Raw genomic sequence first — 21,285 nt, forward strand, 5'->3', positions numbered from 1 at the left:
AAGGATTTAATAATCACAATGCTGTAAACCAATCAAGCAAAAACATTCAGTTTTTAAAGTTATCCTTGGTTGTTACCTATACATTAATTTACTGTTTGATTTGCAGAATTTGAATAGTATAAATAAAACCCAAGCATGGTGGCACATGCCTTTAATACCTTCACTCAAGAGAGAGCCAAGTAAATCTCTGTGAGTTCAAGGTTAGCCTGGTCTACATAGCTAGCTGCAGGCCACCCAGACTACAGTAAGATCTTGTCATTAAACAAGCAAAAAGAGTATGTAATTAAATTGAATTTGAGTTTTCCAGACATTAAAGTTTTTATTACCCTTCTTCAATGAGAAATGGTGATGATAAATCTGAATAAAATGAAAACAAATAGTTTGTAGAAATGTTGGTAGGTCTGTGTATTATAATTTTAACATCTCAATACATCTTTAATCATTTGAATGGTAATGGGCTGTTTTCAGGTTTCTAACTAAAAAAAAAATTGGTAACAGTTAAATTTAGATCAAAATTAATCTGAATCACTTATTAAAAGCTGAAAACATAAATATGTAAACTAGTAATTCAAAGTGCATAAAATTTAGTGATGAATAGGATAAAATCAAAGGATATTTTAATATAGTAGAAACAACCATAACCCTGCTAATAATAACACTAATTTAGCTGCCTCACCTATAAGAGCCTATGTAGAAAAGCAGTGCATTGGAAATTATTCAACAATTGCCTTTAACTCGTTGGAATTCAGCATAAAATATTTAACATAATTTTAAAGTCCAGAATGAAAATCACAACAGAAAAGTAGCTACAGGTTAGAAAGGCAGAGTGCAGGCTCAACAGGAACAAGACCCTAGGTTAGGTACGTAGCACTGCATCCACAGGGCATGGACACACACACACACACACACACACACACACACTCACGCACAGGAGGCAAATGCAGGAGGATCTGCAAGTCAAGGCCATACCCATGGCTACCTAATGATGCTGAGGCCTGGGCTACATGAGACCCTGTCTCAAAAAAAGAAAGACTACAAGTGTTTGAATATTTCTTGCAGAATGTTCACATATATCTGCATGATTGGATGATGAAGTACACAACCCTTTTTATAAATCTATTTATTGACCTTACTCCTGTTTAATAACAGATTTAAAACTATTTTGACTCAGTATTTCAATAACGTTGAAAATAAAAAGAGTACGACCTTGGGCATAACCTTGCGGACTGAGTCACTCATTATGCTTCAATCTCTCTGCCTATGAAATGAGGATGGCCTAAAATCCCCTTGCAAGAGCTGCCAGGGATTCTCTAGCTACCACCAGGGAGGCAGAGCTGAGGGCTCCTGGTGGCAAACACTGGCGCCTGAATCCAACAGTCCTTATCTTCACTAGAGAACGTTATTCTTTGACAAGATGACAGATGAAAAAAGACTGAGAACTGAAAATTGATGGAAAACGTTTGTGATTAATGAGCCATCTGAGTGATCTCTGCCCACAATCTGACATGCACTTTGGCCCTTTCAGTTACAACCAAGCATCACCAACTCCCTCTGAAGCAGCCATTAACTAAAGGAAACTTTTTTAATTTCAGGTGACTGCTAATGGCAAAACATAATTATCAACATGTTAATCAATAATATGTAATTATGGATTTTAAATATTTTTGGCTTTCAAATTTAAAAAACAAGGAATTAAAATACGCTAGATGGATCGCCTTGTATAAAACAACATTGATGCAGTAAATGGATTCACAAAATTTAAAATAAAGTACAAATACCATACAGAAGCACAATGGAAAGCAACAGTTTATTGTAGAGAGCCACAGAGCAGACAGGGAGGACAAGAGCTTCCCCTGCTGTAGCTGCCATCCACAACCTGCATAGACCTCACACAGCATCCGGGCAGGAGCTGTCAGAAAATACCCTCCTGGCTCAAAGGTTTACTTGGGGCCATGCAAGGAATCTGTTAAACTACCTAAGTCTGTTTTGAAAGGGAAGACGACTTAGGATTCCAATTTAAAATACCTAAGATCTCTGCCACCTTTTCTGGTGGTGGTGGTGTCCTTCGCCTGGCAGAGGCAGGCTGGAAGCACAGAGAAGCCCTCTACAGGAGATTTAGCTGCAGTTGTGTAGGTGAGGACCTGCAATTCCCCATGGTGGTGGTAGATGCAAGGGGCAGTCCGTGGTTCTAAACTGTGTATTGACTGTTCATGGTGGAAAATGGATGCATACCTGACCCTAACCATACCCACTTCTCAGGGTGGACCTGGGATTAAATACCTTTTGAGAGAGGAATATCTGGGAAGGGAAGCTTGCTGGCTAAGCGCTCTGGGCCTCTAGGTACCTCAGTAGCATGGAGAACTCTGTTCTGGGCCTATGTGACCCACAGGTCACATTTCCTTATGTGAGGAGCGTGGTACATGTTCCAGGCCAGGAATCTGGTAGAGAGAGCGGGGAGTCGCCTAAGTCTCAGGTGTGTGCCCACCGAGTCTCGGGGTCTCAACCTGCTCTACCTTACCAAGCTTCCTGGTGTGGTTTTACTGTCCCACAGCATGGGCACGCTTTGTAGCCCTGGATGGCCTGTATGTAGACAAGGATGGCCTATAACTTGCAGGACTCTTTCCACCTCTGCCTCCTGAGGGCTGGGACTACAGGTGGGCACCACTGCACCCAGAACGATCTGATTCTCAACTGACAAAAGAAACAGGAGGTCTGAATGCATTTTGTTTCTTAACCAGAGCATTAATTTTTTAAATATCAAAATGCTTGCCCAAACTGTTAACTAGGATGAAATAGCTTACTGAGCTCAGGGACTCAGCACCCATGCACAATATTGTTCATCCTCTAGTTCCTGGCTCAAAAGCTGCAGGTTGGATAAATCTGATGGGAGCCATGGGGTAAGGTGGCAGCATTTACATACAAGCTAAAATAGCAGGTTGAAACACAAGGCTATTATTGCAATCTTCAGAACAATGGTTTATAGGTCCCGCTAATAGTTTAGGGGACAGAAGTTGCGCTTCGGTTCTTACCTAAATAGCTAAAGAAATTCTCACATGTGCTATTACAGTGATCATGCAAATCTGGGGTAGTACTAGGTAATTCCCCAGAATTATGTACTTATGTCTTTTGACTAATTAAAATTAAGAGCAGGAAGTGACAGAAGAGAAGAGAAAAAAAAAACAGAATCAATGTTAGGATATTCTGCTCCATTAAACTTTGATACACTAAACTAATATATACACATACACACACACACAGAGAAAGAGAGAGAGAGAGAGAGAGAGAGAGAGAGAGAGAGAGAGAGAGAGAGAGAGAGAGAGAGAGAGAGAGAATACACAGCGGCAGGGGTCATGCTGACAGCTCTCTAAACATTCTTCCATGAATCATCACAGTAAATCATTTTTACAGGAGACAGCTTAGGTAATTTGTCCTAACCACATAGCTAATAACCTATGGATCTAAGACCCTCATCACTGCCTTCCTTGGGCTTAGCCTGGGGCTAAACACACTGTAAGTTCTTACTGAATATGTAATCAGTCAGTGGAACAATCATCCCACTCTGACCTCTTCTCTTTTCTATACTCTCTTCTGCAGTATGAAGTAGTGGGAGGTTAAAGTTAGCCTTTAATTTACACAAGCACTCACAGATAATAAATTCTACCCCGACCCCATCAGTCCAACCATGCCCTCTGCTCTGTACCCTTGGTCATCCTTGTGATGAGGACCCCTCAGATAGACATCATGCCACTAGCCCATCTCCCTCTCCCTGAGCTTCTCTTGTGCCTGCAGCTTCCTCAAGGATACCTCAGAGTGCTTGCCGCTTGGTTGCCAATGGTACTGAGTGCTCAGTAGCAATGTTGATCTGTGGGCTCATCCTACCCACTCCTATCCTTTTTAACACTTTCCCCACAGACACCAGAGTCAATTTTTTAAATAAAATATTTCTGACCAAGAATATTACTTTCCTATTGCAGCACAGAAGGGTCTCTCAGAGTTCCCCACACGGCCATCCAGCATCCTGCCTGGGACACACGTGAAAAACCTTGCGCTTCTTCGAGATTCACATCATTCAGGTATGCCCTCCTGAGTCACTCCAACTTTACCACCATCACTGAAGACTTCAGTGACTGACCGAGCTGATGACCTGTTTGAGTGGCAATCGTCAATTCGGGTTCCTTAATTCCAGGAAAACCTCCTGCACCCTCCGCTGCTTGCCCCGTCAGTGTAATAAGTTCTTCCTTTCCCAGCACAGTCTACCTCAGAAATCCCAAGCTGTGGGCCGCCGGGCAGTGGTGGCGAACGTCTTTAATCCCAGCACTTGGGAGGCAGAGGCAGGCAGATTTTGAGTTTGAGGCCAGCCTGGTCTACAGAGTGAGTTCCAGGACAGCCAGGGCTACACAGAGAAACCTTGTCTCAAAAAACAAAAAGAAAGAAAGAAAGAAAGAAAGAAAGAAAGAAAGAAAGAAAGGAAGGAAGGAAGGAAGGAAGGAAGGAAGGAAGGAAGGAAGGAAGGAAGGAAGGAAGGAAGGAAGGAAGGAAGGAAGAAAGAAAGAAAGAAAGAAAGAAAGAAAGAAAGAAAGAAAGAAAGAAAGAAAGAAGAGAGAAATCCCAAGCCTCGCTTTGACTGACATGTTTGCTGTGCCACTCTCATTTCCTATAGTTCATTCTGTGCAGAGTTGGGGGAGAGGGAACCCAGAGCTTCACACAAGCTAGCTATGCATGAACCCTCAGAGACAACTCCCAGCAGTTTCTTTATTTCGACCTAATCCAGAAGTACAGTTTTTCTGTGTTCATTAATGACGAACTTCGAATATTAGAAGGTAGGAATAAGCAAAAGGTAACAATGATAATTAAATTCCTGTGTTGATGACACATGACAGTAACAGCCGCAGGAGTGCACACGCCGCAGTGTCAACAGCCAATGCTGGGGCTAGAAATGTGGGTAGGGTACACTGTACAAGGCCAGTCTAGAGAAGCCTGTGACATACTGCCAACAAGAACAGTCATGTGTGCCACACAGAGGTGACAGCATGTGTGGCACAACCCGGAACACGGCTACCTTGTGCCACCCACTACAAAGGGCTCCATTCATTCCTGCAGCAATGCCTGCTTGCAAAATGCCAGTCTGGTAAAATAAAATGTTTGATTTCTGAATAATGAACTTTTTAAGGTTAAATTCACAATTTCCTTTATGAAACCTTTTTATGCGAACTTTTGCATGTCCTGTAGGTCATGCTAAGGTTGTGTCACCTAAGCTATGGTAGTCTACAATACAATAAAATCCAGAAATAGGAGTATAAAAAGCCACTGTCGCTCTCTGATATTTCTATAGAAGTTTCTTATTTTCCAAAAGTACTGGTCTGTAATGCATTAGGAAAACAAAACAAAGAAACAGACAAAAACATGTTTCTTTACAGAGAGTTAGTGCAGAGGAGACCTACCCTTATTTTAGAAAACTGATCAAGCACCATGTTGCAGGTGGCTTACTCTGTATATATCCAAGCCCTTCTGCAAGTCTAACCTTAGATGGAGTTGGTCCAATGAGGGAACATCCGGGTTATGCCTTTTTTAAAGCAGCTGTTAGGAACTGTCAGCATGTTGTTGACGTGTGGATAACTATGTGTAGACTATGGACAGTCAAAAGTATGTACTTAGAGGCTGCACGAATACAAAGCTGGTTTTTATCCAGGTACTCAGACACTACTTTTTGTACTGCTGGCATTGTACCAGAAACATTTTCTTTTACTATTACTTGCTTTTTAGACTTTGTTTAGCCACTTAAAGAAAATGTGCTATGGCACAATTTGCCTCAAATCCATTCCAAGTTGTATATTTGCTTTCCAATAAAAAAATTTCAATTTACCCCCCAAAAACCCAACTTTAATTTCAGCTCTAAATTTTTCTTAATGCTAATTTTAGGGAAAAAAAATAATGAAATTTACCTCTGTTAAAACTGTGCTATACAATTCAATACTTGTGGTAAAGCATTAAAGACAGAGTTACAACAAAAGAAAGTTTGTAAGTTTGTTATCTGGATGTGTGTGTGCATTTCTGTTACATGAAACAAGTGTTTCTGAGAGCAAGCCTGCTCTACTGCAGACCTTGAAAGCAATGCCAAACATGAACACCAAAACTCCATGGGCATCAAAGGGTCTCGCAGACCAACTATGTCAGTCAGCTGCAGTGTCTATGAACTCACAGTAGCTAACAACAGGTCAATGTCAGGATCAACCTCTAAAACTCCAAAAAAAAGCAAATTTCAAAATTCTAGAAAGTCAATTTACGAAAAAGAAGAAAACCCAAAATACAATAATTAAATGTAGTACTAAGATACAAAGTGTTTAATGGGAGTGAGGGGGAGCCCTCAGTTAGACAATAGAAAAAGTGTGACTCTCACATCAGTAGAATAAAGAGTATCAAGTTTATATACCATTAATTATAGGAATAATACACTACCTATAAGAATGCCCTTGATCTTAGAAAATATGCACTCAAGTACTTATGAACGGGTCAATAAAAAATAAAAAGGGTGATTGGGTATGGTAGCACTAAGGAGCCTGAGGGAAAGAGGGAGAGGGGAAGGTCATGAACTCAAAGCTGGCCTGGGCTCCTTCATTTCAGAAGCCAAAACTATGTGTGCATATGTGTGGGGGTGTATAAAGAAAGAAGAATGTGTAAATATGTCAAAATGATGAATTAACAATCAAGGAATCTGGGTAAACGTGCTCATTCAGTTATTCTTTGAAATTTTCTATAAACATATTTTTCTAAATAAAATCTTATGATAAGAAAAAAACAAAACAACAACAACAAAAGAAGCCTGCCCTCATAATGCAAGGCCAGTTTAATCTCAGCACAGAGCACACAAAACCACACAGAAAACCTCTGTTCCATTTGGAAATCTGCATTGTGCAAACAACAAGAATGAGATGCTCTGATTAACACGGGTATCAGGTAATACTTCCTTCCTGATAGGCTACGGCACAAGGCTGTGAGGGTTTATTGATTGGTTTAAAGCATTCCACAGAGCAGGGCTCACACTAATATTTTGGAGAGGGTAGACAGTCTGCTGATGGTTTTATTGAAACCACTTAACCCTTAGACAAACTTGAATATTACTGTTAGCCTCCTAATGAAAGGGCTGGGGAGAAGGGGGGAGGAGGGAGGAGGAGGAAGAGGGGAGGGGAGAAGAAAAGGAAGAAAGACATTTCTTTGTATTTTTAAAGAAGCGTTTACTAGGTGCTGGAGAGATGGCTCAGCGCTTTGGAGCCCTGAATGTTCCTCAAGGGGTCCCAGGTTCAAATCCCAGCACCCACATGGCAGCTCACAACTGTTTGTAACTCCAAGATCTGACCCTCTCACACAGACATACGGGCAGGTATAAACAGCAATGCACATAAAATAAGAATAAATTACAAACAAGGAGAAGTATTTACTAAAACTAAAAACCCACAATGAAACAAACAAAACAAACAAAAGACCTTTAATTTTAATAACAAGACTATAAGGTACTGTTTCTAAAATAAGTTCCATGAGGAAGACACAAGATGTATGTAGCTGTTTTGCAGAAGACATCTGGCCACCATCTTCACCTCTGCAGAACTTACCCAACCAATCCAATCCTGTGTGGCCAGACTCTGTGCTAAGAAGGTCCTCACCCATCCCCATTAGTCAGACTGCCACAGCCCTGTATTAAAGAGTGAACTGGATTCTGAAAACTAAGGTCTTAAAATGTAAGAATTCTGATTAGCAATGTGGACTACAACTGGCCCTTTTACTTACAGAACCAGTAACTGACAGGTCCCTGGGCAAATGCTGAAAATACACAACACTGTCACAAGAAGTCATCAGAAATGGAGCTACTAAAAAAAATATAAAAACAGGGGCTGGAGGGATGGCTCAGTAGGAAAGAGCATTGGCTCCTCTTCTAGAGGATCAGAGTTCCATTCCCAGCCCCACCTCAGGGCTCACAACCTTCTTTAACTACAGTTCCAGGGCTCTGAAGTCCTCTGAGGGCACCTCACACACGGCATGTATTCCCCCAGACATGCACATATGCATCAATATAAATAAAAGTGAATATAGAAAAAGGAGCATGAACCTAAATAATGTGTAAGCTAAGTATTTTAATAAACATACTTCTCACCCTCATGAATCATAGCAACAAACTATAAAAGGAGCCTTTTATTTAAATTATCAAAATCTGAGAATTATTTTTAATAGATGCAATATAAATACTAAAAGCTCCAAACTCTAAGCTTTGAGGAGCCTGGAAATGAGAAGCATTTCATCTCACTACGTTTTCATTTAGCCAGCTGTGACCAAGCACCCATAGATCAAGCAAGTCCCACACATTGGATGTCGCAATGTTTCTATCCTATTCTGTAATTAATAGTGTTTCTTTTTTGAATTATTATTTTCAAAGAAACAAAGTCAAAGACTTCTGGATATTTTCCAACTGGTTTTCTTCCCTATAGAGTCTACTTCTTAAAAAACTTTAAAATTTACAGTTCAATTTTAAAAGGAAAATATTACAGAAATTAAACACCACCTAAAAAGACTCCTTAAGCAATCTCAGTAATTACCCACAATTTTCTATATTTAACAAGAAATCTATTTTTTATTTCCATGAAATGCTATTTTATGGAGAGCTGAAGGTTTGCTCCTCCACTAAACTGCCTTTAAACCGACAAAGCTGCAGAACCACCCTCCAAAGTCTCTCAGACTCTTCCTATGGCATTTAGTCAGGAACTATGTAGACAAACTTTCATAAAAATTGTAAGAAAGCTAATAAAGATAGACATGTAGATAATTAAATATATCCCTATTCTCCATATATAACATTTTTCCTAAGACATGTAATTTCACTTCTCTTGACTTTAGATTTAAAGATGCACAGGAGCAGACTGGCCATGATAGTTTGAAAAGTGTCTCCTGTACTTGAAACCAACATTAAGAGTCATTCTCATAATGGTGTTCGTCATACAATAGGACAGTTTTACCCCGTTTAAACATATTGTTATTTTATAATGACCTTTTTTTCCCTATTGCTTTCTCCCGCATTTCCAATTGTCTGTCATACTGGGAATGAATACATTTTAATTGTATTTCTTTGTAGCACTCCATACCCTACAATTCCAGCCAGGTCCTGATGAGATACAATGGGTATAAATTTAGGGGAGGAGAAGCAAAAGAACGGTGCTTGAAAACTAATCTATATACTAAGCCATCAATTACTGATGAATACATCTCCTAACAAATACTAATGGAACTTACTCATAAATAAAGGTCTCACTTCATACAGCACAGGGCAGGAAGGGAGATGGCTCCATGAGCCATAGCTGTTTCTATGGGATGAACCGCACATCACAAAGGAATGGCACACGACACAGGTTCTAATTGTTCCTCCCTGGTGTCTATCACTTCTGAAAGTCATGCTTCATGTCAGCTCTGCTCTGGATAAAATTCTGCACTGTGCAGACATAAACACAGCCCCACCCCACAGAAGGCATGAAAAGCTGCATTTTTGCTTTCATTGTTTAGAATAAATAAATACACAGAGATCACAGACAGCCGAGAATGGTAGCCACCGCCCCAAATGCAGTACACTTCCCTAGTTTCTGTCATTACAGGCTTGGTCATTGTGAACAAGTATTAATTATTCCAATAACTGCAGGCAAATTAAAAATAAAGATCAGCCTTAAAGAGTTTTGAGTATTACAACACAGTTGAGATTAGGCAATTTTATGAAAGAAAGAACTAATTTCTAATATCTGACTCCAAAAATGTAGTGTCTGAAATACCTTCTATTTTTTAGTAAAATAATTCTACCTCTACATAAGAGGAAGAGTAACTCTCTTAAAGCAAACGGAATACACTTCATTTCTCTTCTCTTCCGAGACAATATCCCACAGGGTGAATTTTCTAGAAAAGTCACTGATCCATTTCCCCACCCAACTCCCTTTCCTGAAAGTAGTGTGGATAGAAACGCCTTTAACTGTACCCCCTCCTCCTCCACGGGTCAAGGGGCCCACACCACACCTCACTTAGGCACTTGGTAGAGGGCTCTCCCTTGGCCATACAGCAGAGTGCCAGAGAATATAAAACAGACTGAAATGTCAAGTGGCTTGCTCCCATTCTAAAGGGTCTCCTAGGACAATTACAAACACCCATTCCTCACTGTCTCTGGGTCTCTTTTGTCCATCTGTTACATCACTGCTTCTGAACTGTCAATGGTAAATGAGGAAGTCATCTAAGTAGCCATTTTGTCAAAAGTAAGGAGAAATGTACAGAGTGAGATGAAGTCTGCATCAGTCTGGGTCACAGTGGGACTTGAACACAACTACTCATGGCTTAATTAATTTTCAAATAATTCCTAATATATGTTTATATCACACTGGGGTTCTTCTTAGGAAAAAAAGATTTACTCCCCACAAATTATTCCTTGTATATTTTCATTCAATAAAACTATCATCTTTGAAATGCCAGCATTAGTGAGGGAAGTCCACAGGACAATCAGACTTACCCGAGGCACGCCTTGTGAACCGGTTTATAACTGGAGCTAAAAGAAAAGAGTCAGAAAAAAAAATGATTAGATTTTGAAATCTCATTTTCCCAAAACCAAAAGGACACCCAATTAGTTAAGTAATCCCAAAATTTCAATATAAATTCAAATGTATAAATAATATAAGAGATATAAACTGTATGAAATTAAATACTCGGGAATAAAGCAGTCAATACCCATAAAGGAAGTAAAAGTCCTTTTAAAATCAGGGTTTCACCTATCAAATTAATTTCCACTTAAGACTTTAAATAAAAAACTCTCCATCAAAGTATGTTGATTCCACGTAGCTGGAATAGAACAAATCTATAAATGCCACTAGAAAACAAAGCAGCAAGTATATCAAATGCCAGCTAAGCTATGTGTCCTTCCACAATCTACTTTTGGAGGTGAGTTTGAAGAAGTACTAGCAGAGAAGGGAACAGCAACATATAAATAAACAGCCTTGTCTAAAGGAAACTGGATATGTCCACGGAAAATAAACTCTGCTTAGGTGAAGGATAGTCGGTCCTTGCCCGTCTTAGACTGAATAGCGGCAAGCTGTCCACAGCACACTACTGAGCCCACGGAGCGCTGCGTTACAGGATGGTCTGCGCCACGCTCCTCTATCTGCCCACCGATTCTACTCAGCTCTGGGTTTCTTTTTGGATCTGCAGACATCAGTATCTCAAGAAATGGAAAAGGTTTGGTGTTCTTTTTGACTTTTCCTTTTTTAAGAGAGGTGAGTAAATGAATGAATGGCTGGCTTTAGGAAAGTATGGCCAGCGTGCCCATTCAAAGAGTTTTGTATTCACAATGATGTGTTAACAACACTCTACTTGATGTTTAAGGTAGCAATGAGGAGTGCTGTCTATGCTGTGGTGACGGAGGAGACACACTCTTCTCAGCACTGTTGTTTCATGAAGAATATGTTAGTGCGAGAACAAGCTTTAGGGGAAAGGCTCTGTGGGGCAGAAACTTCAAGCTTTGAGTTGGACTCATTATATTTGTGTTCTTAATAAAGAAATAGTACAGTAAAGGAGATTTTTAGGTGATGAACTTGAGGTAGATCATACACACACCCTGCAGCAAAATTGGAAAACACAAACCTAAAAAACACTGTCCTAGGAAATGGAAGGCGAGAGGGAGGAACTACTGAGTTCTGAAATTGCACAGTGAGAAGTCAATGCTTTCCCCATGCCAATCTTCACCATCCTAAAGCGTTTACTGTAAAATAACTCAAAAACCCACCTACTAAGATAATACACAAGCTGGGAGTGGCGGTGAATGCCATTAATCTCAGCACCAAAGAGGCAGATCTCTGAGTTCAAAGCCATCTTGTCTACCTCAGGAGTTTCACATCAGCCATGGCCATACATTGAGACTTTGTCTCAAACAATCAATCAGTCTATGGCAGCAAATTATATTTTCCAAATTGTCCAAGATACAAAATGTATTTATATTTTATACACCACAGTAATTCAGCAGATACAAATTACTTACACAAAGAACTTTACCTAGGTAAGCTGTACACACACACACACACACACACACACAATGTCCATGGTTTTCATGAACACTTTAAACCCCCTTTTTGCATCCTTAAGAGGGGACTCTTCCAATTTTAGTTTATGTGCTGCCAAAGCATGCACAAGAAGGGACTCTTAAAAGAGCCGCCCTCTAAGGCTTCCAAGGACAATGTCTTGAGACAGCACTGGTGAATCCAACCACAAGAATGCAGATGGGGAACTTGGGCAGGTGAAGAAGGTAAAAGGCCTGCCACAGCCTTGGAAGAGAACACAGGTGCCCCGCCCCCACCAGCCTCTTCAGAAGATGAAGCCACTGTGGCCTCTGCTGTAGTGTGTTCTCCAGAGACCTTATGCTTCTGTGTTTTTCCTTAAGGAAGATTTCCCACCATGATCCTGTCAACTAGAACATCTTTTCCTCTGGGGGAGGGATCAAAGCCAAGGGCCGTGAACATGCTATTCACATACCCTACCACACTCCTTTACCCCAGAATCTGTTTTCTGAATTTGTGGGAACTACTTCAGTTGTCACACTGATTCAGAGCACAACCCTGACAGTCAACCTCCAGGACACTCCTGCACAAGAAGGAAAGCATCCCAGAGCTTGTGTTCTGTATGACTCCTATTGTTATGATGTGTGTGTGTGTATGTGTGTGTGTATCCATGCATGCATCTCACACTGTATGTCAATCAGAGAACAACCTTCATTTTTCATACTCACTTTCCACCCTGTTTGAGACAGTCTCTTGGAATTACTGGTTTTTGTTTCTCCTCTCTACATATGCCAAGCTAGCTGACCCATAGGCTTCTACGAACTGTTCTCTGCTATCCATTTCCACATAGGAGCACTGAGATTGCAGGCCCACTCTCGTTTCTGTGACTCTCTGTGCCTTTCAGGGATTCAAACTCAGGTCCTCGCACTTGCATGTTAAGCTCTTTCACATTGCAAGCCCCCTGTTGGACATTCAAGTCTGCAAGACACTATCTGCAACTATGTGAGCCTAGATCCTAATAGCGTTTTAGATACACACATGACTACTTCATGCAACTTTACTATGTATCAATGTTTCCCTGGTAGTGTGTTATCAATATTGCTCACTGGGTGAAGGAACTTGTCACACATGCCTGCAGATCTGAGTTCCATTCCTAGGACCATGCAAAGGTAGACAGAATCAACATCATAGAGCTGTTTCCTGACTTCCACATGTATACTGTGACATATGCACACTCCCTACACACACACACACACGCACAATAATAACAATTTTTTAAAAATTCCCCAGCAGAACAACAATATAAATCAAAGAATTAAATTTCCTTTTCTCTTGTATTTTGTTTCGTCTGGAATTTTACATGCGTAGAGGGAATCTCTTATAAACATCATCTGTCAATGAAAAACCTGGTGGCTAAAGAGCTGAGGCAGGAAATAAAAGGTGGAATACTGGCAGGAAGAGAGGGGTTTCTAGGAAATAGTAAGAGATAAAAGAGAGCCATGGGGAGAGCCACAGAGACAAGACAAGAGATGAGATGGGAGACAGAGTGGCGAGACTGATGTAAAACAGCAGAGAGATGCTGAGGAGACACAAAGGAAGAAGAGGGCCAGGCCTGAAGGAGAGGTAACTAGCACATGCTAGACAGAATCGTTTAAATGGGTTAAATAAGGTATGAGCTAGTCAAGGAACCAGCCAAAGCTCAGGCAGGCATTTATTAATAAATATTTAGTCACAGAATCATCATTCTGGGACCCAAGGCTGGGGAAGGAAAAACGGATTATTATGGGGTGTGTGTGTGTGTGTGTGTGCACGTGCAGAAAGAGAATTTATCTCCAGAATATTCTCACATAACAAAACCAACTACAGCATGTGGATATACATACCCAGGGGTGTGCAGGGGTGAGCTGCAGGTGGCTCTAGGGTGTCACCTATGGCAGGCCCTTGACTCCATCCCTATGTCACTCTGAGATGGGGTAGAGGCCCGGTGCCCAGACAGTTTGGCATGATACTGGCACTCGAGGGCATGGTCCTGCGGGGAGGTCTATAATTTTTAACATACATGTCTTTAGAAAACAACCCACCCCATTACTGCCATGCCATATATGGTACGTGGGTAACCAGAACAATCCATTTGGCCAGACTCCACACATGGCATTCATGTTCATCAGAGTTTCACACAGATGGGAAAATCTATAACTATGTTAAGATTTTTTCCTCACATGCTAAAGCACATAGCTACTAAAGCACCACAAATTACATTCCTTTGTTTATCTTTGACAGTCTTTGTAGAGACTGTATCTACTTCCAAACTGTGAGCGTGTAAGAGCCACATGATGATGATTCTCACCGCTTGACAATAAATGGGGCCTAAGTATGGTCAGTAAACAAGACAAGTGATGTTAACGGGGCAGGCGGCTTTCAGTAGTCAAGGCTGCACATACCATGCCTGACCATCAAAAGCACTCCAATAGACATCCATATCCCCCATGCCCTCTCTAAGAGTCAAAAGAAACACAAGTGTCTCCTACATATACTTATAGAGAATTAAGACGTCACGCTTACTCTAGAGTTTTAATCTAGCTAGCAACAAAGGGAAGAAGACCTGAAGTCAGTGTGACCTAGCCAAGCAATGCCATACATGTTCTCTGTACATGTAACTGACATGTTGCTGTGCCAGGAAGTGAGGCAGGAGGAAGGCAGGAGTGCAAATACACACAGAAGTCATGTGCGGCTAGAAAGGAAGGGGTGGGGAAGCACACACGAAAAGGGGACCCTTGGCCCGTGGCAGCCCCACAAGCCACTTCCATGAAGCCTGATGAACCTACAAAATATGAACAATAAGTACTGCTCAGCTTTCCGTGGATTTTATCAAGTTGTATCTTTTGACAGTGCTTGTCAACTATAAACTCTCACCAACGACAAGGGACTAATACTTGTTATAACTAATACTACCATTTCTAAACTCTACAAAAGTGAACGGCAATACAGAATCTCAAAAGTAAATAAACACTGGGACTAAGAGGATTGATGGCTCACAGTGTAAGCACGCCTGCTGCAGCACAAGCCTGAGGACTTTGGTTCAAATCCCCAACCCCTAGCACTTTGGAAACAGAAGTTTACTAGGGCTTGCTAGTTACAAGCCTAGGTTTGGGCCCAGTGAGAGACCCTGCCTCAAAAGAATGTGGCAGAGAGAACTGGAGGACGCCCATCTGTTGGGATTATCTTCTTGTGAACTGTGTAAAGGTTCTTTGTATTGCTCAAATGTTGATTTCTCTACCAGCAGAGACCTGAATACTGTCTGAACTTTGGTACTGCTGTTTTTTCTGAGCCACTGCCTGTCTAGGTGTTTTTATAAACTCTTCTCTGTCACCGTCTGATTGTTTTCATAAAGAGCTGACAACCTATAGCAGGGCAGGAAAGGAAAGGAGACACATCCAGGCAGAGACAGGAACTGTGGGAAGAATTGAAAGGCACGGGATTTGCCAGCCAGACACAGGGAAAGTCAGATGTACAGGGACTGAAGGAGAAGTAACGGGCCACGTGGCAAACATGGATTAATATAAACGGGTTACTAAGTTACAGTAGCTAGCTGGGAACAAGCCTAAGCTATAATGCCTATGTTTTCATAAATAATAGAAAGTCTCTGGGTCATTCATTATTGGGAGCTGGAGCATCAGAAACACTCCAACCATGCCCATCCTCGGGCCTCAGTACACACACACCACACACAAAACTAACAGATGAAGATGTCCAATGTGTGACAAATTGAGTTTTCTCAGTCTTGGTTTCCATTTTCAGATGTTCTTTGTTCAATGAATATTCTGTGGATGCACATACATGTGTGTGTGTGTGTGACACACACAAATTCATAGAATTCGGAGAGGAAGGGAGGGGAGGGGAGAAGAGGAAGGAGAGAAAGGAGATAAGTGACTTAGGTAATATAAAATACAGAAAGAGAAACAGAGGAAACACACTGTCTACCTGTGAGACAGGTGTGACTTAATATATGAAATACCTTACATTTTGGAAAAGGTAAGTCCTCAGAGAGTTCCCAGAGAAAACACCAGGCTATTTGTGCGTGCGCTTTCTCCCAAAACTCATCCCGAGAAACACTGTGAGCCTTGTGCCACACTAGGGGCATCCTTATGCTTGTGTAACAGAGCCTATCACTGACACACTATGACACACTAGACACACTAAACTCCCTTTAGCTCTTGGACTCACAGGAGACCAGAACTAAACTGGCTCAAGTCCTCCTCCATTGTGGAGTATCCTTAGGAGCAAAAGTCCTCACTCACCCCTGAGGTAAACTGAAGAAGTCCCTCCATTCCCAGGAGAGAGACCAGCCTTCTACAGCTGCCTAAGTAACTCTGTCCACAGAAACGGCTACACTTTACTCTCTGTACCCAAGGTTACCCTGGCTGAGTTAACACACACTGGTGGATAAGCTGAAAAGTACACAGAGCAAGCCTGTTTGCTTCTGCCTAATTCCCGCCACATGGGTGGACATGGGCACTGGCATGCCAGCAGTCTCTGCCTGGAGGGCTGAACTAGGTCTACTCATATTTCCATACAATTGCTTCCAGAGTTCACCAAACTTAGAAGAAAAATAGGTGAAAGAAGAATTCAGAGAAGGCTGAAAAGCAAGATAGTTCACAAAATAGAAGCCATCAGTCAAAAGCAGGAAGCAATGAGACCGGTTTTCAAAAGGCATGGACACTGTCTTCATTTCTGAGCATGTTGCTGTAAGAGACATTCCAAGCTAAACAAATATGAACTGGGTTGTGGTCTGTGGTCACATGCGCACACACACACACACACATACACACACACACACACAAACGTGCACACGCCACACACAAACAAAAGGCCACTTCATTTGTACTAGAGTTACATTAGATAAATGTGCTTTTTGCAGAAAAGTGTTCATATGCCCTGAGTAAAATATCTCCAACCCTACTAGAATCCATAAAACAATTAGCATCTCTGTCTTCATATTAGTTGCGTTTTTTGTTGCTTTAGAAATAGAAACTTTTTTTTGTCTGTTAGCTGCCTAAATAAAAGATTAAGAAAATTGTAAGTTAAAATGCATAAACTAATTATTTTTGACAGAATAAATACTCAGTTCAGAATAAATTAACTTATGCCTGTTTCAAAAATTATATAAAGGAAAATTTACCCTTGAACCAAGAAAGAACTAAAATTTTAAAAGTTCAACAGCAAACAAGCAAGTAAATGACCCCAAAACATAAATATTTCACCAATTAGCAAAGAATACATATACTTTGTATGTGTTTAATTCTTGGTCCTGAAAATACAATTTATTTTCCATAATCCTATGCAAAGCCGGTGGGTCTCCAAGATGCTCATTACAGTCCCACACGCCCTTGCACTGGCCTCCAGCAGGGAGCGCCAGAGCAGGATCACAACTGGAGGGCCTTCAAACCCTAACTGCTTGGCCCTAAGAGACATGGATTATAAACCATGTACCTCAGAGTACATCTTGGCCTTAGGTGGGCTGTGTGAGAGGTGGGCATCTGAGGGCCATGGCTTTCTTTTTGCTGACACAGCAAGAGGGACATAGAGCAGGTGTGCATCTAACCTACTCACATGGATTGCCGCTGGAGGTAGGACAGGGTCAAATACGGGTGCTTAGCTTCTAGAACGTTCCAACTTGAATGATCACTAAAAACACATACAAAAATTTTGTTCTACTTATTAAACCAAATACCTCCAAATATACCTGACATTTTAAAATATCACTATAGAATGCAAAAAAACTAACTAGAAATCACTTTTTGCTTAGGAGTGAACAGGATTCTCTTTTAATTTACGAGGACATTGCCAACACTGTTCTCTTACACAACAAGGAAGGGAAGCACAGTTTCAGCTACAGGAGTCCCAACACGACTAACCTTATAAAACCACACAGAGGCAAGACAGGGACAAAGGCCAAGTGAAGAATATTTCCAAATTCTCTCCAGATTTAAATACCCTCTTCTCGGGAAAGAGACACTGTGCAAACTACAGAAATCCAGCCCCTGCCTTTCTCCACACAGAGCCCTCTTCCAAAGCTGCGCAGAGCAGGCAGGACATCGTGAGGTCAACAGGGAAGGGCAGAGGCAGAGACCCATGCAGTCTGGGAGAGCGAATAACCCAGACCAATTCCAGAAGTTCAGAGTTCAAATAGCCACATACCTAAGGTTCCCACAAAGGCCATGTTAAAAAATATAAAAGCTTTGAAATGAATTCAGCGCACAAACCAGTAGGGCTATGACAATGACCTCCTCCTAAAGGTAGTCAGAGAACATCCTCAAATAATGAAGATGTCGCTACCGCTCCAGCCTTAACCCAAGGAAGCCTTTCAACTGCTCCATCACAGCACACCATTCCACCTCCTCCAGAGCAAACAGCTAGCTAAAGATCTCTGGCATCCTGCGCTGTCTTCTTCTTCACACTAACTCAACAGCTTGTCCCTGGTCAGTGTGGTTACCAATCCCTAGCACGTATGCATACACGTTAGAAAGAGTAAATCTAGATGAACTGTGCTGATGAAAAAGTATGGACAGGAGGTGCTCCCTGAGAGGTGCTCCCTGAGAGGAGATGCTCCCTGAGAGGAGGTGCTTCTTGAGAGGAGATACTCCCTGAGAGGAGATGCTCCCTGAGAGATGCTCCCTGAGAGGTGCTCCCTGAGAGGAGATGCTCCCTGAGAGATGCTCCCTGAGAGGTGCTCCCTGAGAGGAGATGCTCCCTGAGAGGAGGTGCTTCCTGAGAGGAGATACTCCCTGAGAGGAGATGCTCCCTGAGAGGTGCTCCCTGAGAGGAGATGTTCCCTGAGAGATGCTCCCTGAGAGGAGGTGCTTCCTGAGAGGAGATACTCCCTGAGAGGAGATACTCCCTGAGAGGTGCTCCCTGAGAGGAGATGTTCCCTGAGAGATGCTCCCTGAGAGGAGGTGCTTCCTGAGAGGAGATACTCCCTGAGAGGAGATACTCCCTGAGAGGTGCTCCCTGAGAGGAGGTGCTCCCTGAGAGGAGGTGCTCCCTGAGAGGTGCTCCCTGAGAGGAGATGCTCCCTGACTTCTACTGATTTTTTTTTCAGACAAATGAAGGCGATAATCACAAAGTATTAAGTTGGTGAAACTGATATATTACAGTCCTGGTTGGAAACATTCAATAGATTTAAAGGTAGCAAAAACTAACAACCCTTTGACTTCCTTTCCCTCAAATGTCAAAAAACATTCTCATGTATGCTCCATTATTATGAAAATGGAATCTGGGTTTTGGTCTACAAGACAAAAAAGGAAGGAAGGGAGGAAGGAAGAAAGGAAGGAAGGAAGGATTGATTTTACAAAAGACCCATCACAATAATGGCATTTCTCAATTAAAGACCAGAAAACAGGATTCCAACCACCCATGCTTCTGTTTTCCTTGAGCTGAAGTAAAATTAACATTCAATGGCGTGTGCCATCCAATGGGCTTTGACAAATGTCCTGGGTCATGTACATGACATCTCAATGCAATGTTAAGCACTTTAGCACTGGAAAGTTTCTATGCTGGTAGTCAGTCCCTGCCACCCACAGGATCCTCTAGTATAATGTGTGCATACCCATCTCACTTTACCTGTCTGGGAACACCACTTAAATGTGAGGGTCATTCTTGCTGTTGATAGCATTTGCAGCTCTTTTTTTTTCCCCCTATCTATTGCTTAGTTGTACCTCTTCAAATGAATGTATCACAATTCATTTCTTTATTTTCATATTGATAGACATTGAGTTGTTTCCATTCAAATAAGGCTTCAGTAAATATTCTTACAGAATATACTATAGGTATAAGCCTATAGTTTTATACCTCGTGAAGAAATGTCCACACAAGGTGCTGTTGGTCACTCACTGTAGGTGAATGTGCACAATGAGTGTGCAGTTCTTGTCTACTTTGTCATACTCTTGTGGCTCACATAGGCGGATCTGAGCTATCCTGCATCATGGCCAACAGAAAGAACTGTCTTTTTTAGCCCTTCTGGTACACATGCAATGATGTCTCCTTGAACTCCAATTTTCACTTCTCTGATAACTAAAACCACTACTCTCTAGTCCATATGAACAGACTGGTCAGCCCCTCTTAGGACTTCTTTGTTGATATGCCCCAAGTTTCTATTGATTAGAATGTGTAATAGAAAACAGCACAGAATGTGTACTAGAAAATTCCAGATGTCATAACAAAAGTGACAAGAGATTTAAAAACAGAACTAATAAGAGATGGAAACTTCCTTTACGAAAAACATGACAAAATAAAATGGAAGAATCAGAAAGGGTGAATGGATAAAAAGAGAGATACGATGTTCATGGATAGATGACTCACTATAATTAGAACATTTATTCTCTCCTAATTCATATAATTCAATGCAGCTCCAATAGAACACTCACTAAAGACTTTCTACAAATTGGGAGTTTGTTCTAAAATTTCCATAAAGGCCTTCAACTAATTAAGCAATTCTGAAAGACAATAGGTAGGAATTACCATCTCATATGGAGAGTCCTACTGATCATGAAAGAGAGGCACCAATGAAAAGATAGCTAAGTCAGTAAAACTGCATAGAGACTTTAAGTTTGATTACATATTCATGGAAACCTACATTTAAAAACTAATGAATGGGGGCTGGAGAGATGGCTCAGTAGTTACAAGCACTGACTGCTCTTCTAGAGATCCTGAGTTCAATTCCCAGCAACCATCTGCCATGGGATCCAATGCCGTCTTCTGGTGTAGTGTACTCTATACATAAAATAACCCTTAAAACAAAAACAAACGAATGACTGGGAAAGCTTAGTGGTGCTGCATGCATGTATGCCGTATTTATTTTAGAGACTGAGGCAGGAAGATGCTCAAGACCAGGAGCTTAAGACCAGCTTAGGCAACAAAGGCAGCTCCTGTCTCAAAGCAAAAGCAATAGCAATAATGGAGAAACAAATCAATAAATCAATAAATTGTGCATATTAGAAATTAAATTCTCAAGCTGGCAAGTGTGTCAAGGCACCAGCTCACTCCCAAGTCTGGAGTTGGATCCCTAGGACTGACTCAAGAGGTGGAAGGAGAGAGGCATCCTCACAAGTGGCCACTGACCTCGGCATACACACACACACACATGCACACACGTGCAAACCCACAAAGTGCAACAAAAATGATAAAATACGCAAAATCACTGATGGTCTGAAGGTTCAAGTGTAAAAAT

At 41.4% G+C, this 21,285-nt stretch overlaps 1 protein-coding gene across 2 annotated transcripts in view; it reads right to left on the reverse strand.

Moving 5' to 3' along the window:
* Positions 1–21,285, reverse strand: part of Prkar2b (protein kinase cAMP-dependent type II regulatory subunit beta) — a 95,813-nt gene that overhangs the window by 61,184 nt on the left and 13,344 nt on the right. For both annotated transcript variants that reach the window (XM_021178929.3, XM_085830288.1), the window contains exon 2: positions 10,526–10,561. In XM_021178929.3, the coding sequence (XP_021034588.1) occupies positions 10,526–10,561 (36 nt within the window). The remainder of the gene's footprint in view (positions 1–10,525; positions 10,562–21,285) is intronic.

The sequence above is a fragment of the Mus caroli genome, unplaced genomic scaffold (assembly GCF_978045245.1).
Source record: "Mus caroli unplaced genomic scaffold, Mus_caroli_1 scaffold_14, whole genome shotgun sequence".
Classification (NCBI taxonomy): Eukaryota; Metazoa; Chordata; class Mammalia; order Rodentia; family Muridae; genus Mus; species Mus caroli.